The sequence below is a fragment of the Octopus bimaculoides genome, chromosome 10, assembly GCF_001194135.2.
Source record: "Octopus bimaculoides isolate UCB-OBI-ISO-001 chromosome 10, ASM119413v2, whole genome shotgun sequence".
Taxonomy (NCBI): domain Eukaryota; kingdom Metazoa; phylum Mollusca; class Cephalopoda; order Octopoda; family Octopodidae; genus Octopus; species Octopus bimaculoides.
Genome location: NC_068990.1, coordinates 7,450,302 through 7,454,089, shown reverse-complemented (window position 1 = coordinate 7,454,089; position 3,788 = coordinate 7,450,302). Strand labels below are relative to the sequence as shown.

The window sequence follows — 3,788 nt, the reverse complement described above, 5'->3', positions numbered from 1 at the left end:
TATATATATATATATATATAATGTGCATATATAAAGAGAAGGGGAGATGAAAAGATAGATAATGAGCGCCGGCGGGCGTAGGTGTATGTGTGTGTGTGTCTTACATGTCTGTGCGTGTTTTTGTTTCTGTTTATGTAGGCAACGATATGAATAAATCCATACTGTTCATTCGCGCATGTAACCTTGAGGTGGCTAGTCACCTTCTGTCGATATCTACTTGAATGTACGGTATAGATTTAATTTTCTAGTTACTTACACACACATGTAACTATTCCATACATTTCCTCCACAAGCGCGTATTGACCATATAAATGTTTACAATGTATAAACACGTAAACCATAAAACATTAAGTCAGCATATATATATATATATATATATATATATATATATATATATATATATATATGTATGTATATGTATATGTATGTGTGTGTGCGCATGTATGCGCACCTCTTCATTTCATTAGCGTGTATGTACATATATATATACATACATACACGCTTTTGAAATGAAGAGTTGTTTGTTAACGCTTTAAGACTAAGTAAACGGAAACGGTCAGCAGAAAACCGTGACATCTTCCGGTAGATTTACGTAGATAAAAGAGAACGTAAATAAAGATTAAGCCTTTACTATAGTAGTAGACTCTTAATGACGAGTTTTGTTGTTGCAGTTTCGGCCTGGCAGAAACATACTACTCATCTGCTCCACTTTCTTCAATTACTTACTAAATTTTATTAATTACATAGAAGATTATTAGTGATTAGGGTTATATCAATTAGAAATATACCCAGTAAACTGGATCTAATCCGAAATTGAACCTCTGTCACGAACTTGACTTACAAACAGTTTATTTTCTATAGTAATCACACGGATATTCGATTATATTTGTCACCGAAAAAAGAAAGAGTGTGATGTTCATATGCTACCTGAAAGCTATCATTGATATAAAATCAGGTCGTATACTGTGCGCTCTTCTTTTTATTACTAATGTTGTTGTTATGTTACTGATGATGAGAAAAAAAAATTGAGGAAAAAGTAGAAAAATAAAAACAGGAGGAAGAGAAAATGCGAAGAGATGGAGGTTACTACCGCTGCAATTGGGAATAATCCCACTTCAAAGAAGATTCTTGTTTTTCTTTTTTTATAGATCTGTAATAACTGTCATTATTAATAGACCACTTATAGTGTAGAAATCATAGAGGAAGGAAATGAAATAAAACCAACGTCGGTAATAATATGTTATTAAGTGAACGTGTATCGAATGTTCGTAAATTTTTGCGCCGTAATATTGCTTGCGTTCTGTTTCTGTTTTTGTTGTCAAAGATAAGATCACCATTATTGATTAGAATGAGTAAAGAACTTTCGCATAGTGGCTAGATTACAATAATTCGGTAGATGTTAATACTGTTTTTTACCAACCAGAAAGGAAAAAAAACAGTGCGTGAGACATAAAATGAAAGGAAAAAAATAATAGTTCTGTATAAAATGCTTGGAACAATTATGTCTCAAAGACCCTTTTGTGAGGCGTCATTTCGATGATGCTAATATGGTACAATATAGACGTAATTTGTGTTTATTGATGCTAATTCATGTTGAAGAAATTGTTTAGAATAAAATTCTAAAGAATTCTGTGAAATTCTTCAGAGCAACTATACTTCAAATCCTTGAGAAATTTTCCAAATATTATTATATGAAATTCTAGTTGCTAGGCATTACGCGATTTTAATTCTGGTTCGATTTTACATTGTTGGAAATTCACTTTACTTGCGCCGCTAACGTTTTTGGAAATTCATAAAGTCCACAGTTTCCTGCCTCTTCGAACATATATTGACTTTGTCTCGTAAAATGTAAATAATATAGTGTATGTGTAAAGAAAATCTCCGACACTAGAAAATATGTCTTCTGGAAATTGAATGCTCTGAGTATGATCTACTTCACTGGGCATTTATTTATTATCTATGTTCAGTAACTTTTCTAGGAGGTGGACGCATGTAGCCCCTTTCAATATTTTCAAGGACTCTGATACTGATGAAATGGAAGATTGTTGACTTCGTATGAAAGATTTAAAGATTTAAGGATTTAAATCCGCTTACAACACCCAATGGAGTGATGGCGATGTTACAATGAGAGACGAATTAAGTCTACTGTCCAAGCGCATGAACAGTTCCTTTGAAAGACTCCCACACAGTTTCCGTTTAATAAGTTTACCTTACAATGCTTTGATCGACCCGAAACCACGTCGTTGTGAAACTATTATCGATACATCATAACCGTTAGATGTAGACATTAATGACATCGAGAGTTCAAATTAAATGTAAAGTTGTTTGGATTGCACTTGTCTGATGTTGAAACCCAGAATCAAATCTGACTTCTAGGTGGATTGTGGTATCCTGTTCAGAAATATGATGAAATGCCAGCAGAGAATCTGGATGCATGGTTCATCAGTAAACAATTCAACTACTTAACTAATTTGACTTTCTTACCTCTAACTGGAATCATTATCAAAGCAACTCATAACTATTATCGGAGAGGCAAATCTGCCAACTTACAATCACTGAGTTTAAATCATTTAACTGATTATTTACTCTTTGCTACATTCTTCTGTAAACAGACGTTCAACAATGTTTGAAATTGACGTTCATCTCTTGGATCAGGAGTTTTCTGTTTCCTCACACCATAATAGCATGTACTGATGACGTTACCTCAATCTTTTACCTCAATCAACGGTCGTTCCCACTCAATTGACGTCATAATCATTTTCGCCACTCTTTTCCCCCAAATGGCATCCGCATGCAGTTTAGACATCTCCTACCAAATCAGCACTCACTACATGAACTGAGACTTCAAAATAACTCCCTTTAATGCAATCATGTTAATCTTATCTCGTTAAACAGCACTAAAGTACAATTACTATTCAAATGAATAAAGCATTATTGTATCCACTACGCATGGACTGAAAGTAACTTGATTGTTCAAAGTTGTAATTAACACTAAGCCCTCACCATCACTTATGATCTCACCTGGAGAATGCAGATACACAACACAACCAAAAATTGAATCATATTTCTCTTCAAAACTTTCTTCTTCAAAACCACAAAATTCTTCACACACACTCTCCTCCAATCACTTACTCTCTACACTTCTCAGGTATATATTCATATGCATAAAATAAAATATATAATGCATAATATACATATATACACAGATCTATGCATACATACATATATTCATATTATATTAAATTTATATATATTATGTATATATACATGTAATTATATAACTTTATATATATATGCGTGTGTTATTTTTCCCGAAAGATAAACCGCATTTTCTGAGCTACGTGTATTGGATAATCTGAATGTGTGTGTGTGTGTGTGTGTGTGTGTGTGTGTGTGTGTGTGTATGTGTGTGTGTGTGTTATAAATGATATATTGTTATATATTAATATATATATATTTTTCTTCCAGAAATATACTATCCAAAACATATCTCTGATCTGGACAGCTGTACCCATCTTCTCACGAAGTTTGAACCGGAACTTGACAGTGACCACCCAGTAGGTTACTTCTTTCATTACGCACATTTGTTGCTTTCCTGATATTATATATATATATATAGAGAGAGAGAGAGACAGAAACAAGCAGTAACAAGGAAAATGCCACTTGTATTTGTACACTATGCAAATATTCTTTTAAAAAAATATTTCTTTTAATTTTTCCAAAATCTAAACGTTTTCTATACTTACAGTTGAAGAAGTCTCAATGACTGAAACCGGTGCTGAAATGTT

At 33.0% G+C, this 3,788-nt stretch overlaps 1 protein-coding gene across 1 annotated transcript in view; it reads left to right on the top strand.

The window, feature by feature from the left end:
* The window catches only part of LOC106871451 (tyrosine 3-monooxygenase), a 392,944-nt gene that overhangs the window by 334,431 nt on the left and 54,725 nt on the right, over window positions 1-3,788 (top strand). Inside the window, exon 8 of the mRNA XM_052971214.1 lies at window positions 3,469-3,557. Within this exon, the coding sequence (XP_052827174.1) occupies window positions 3,469-3,557 (89 nt within the window). The remainder of the gene's footprint in view (window positions 1-3,468; window positions 3,558-3,788) is intronic.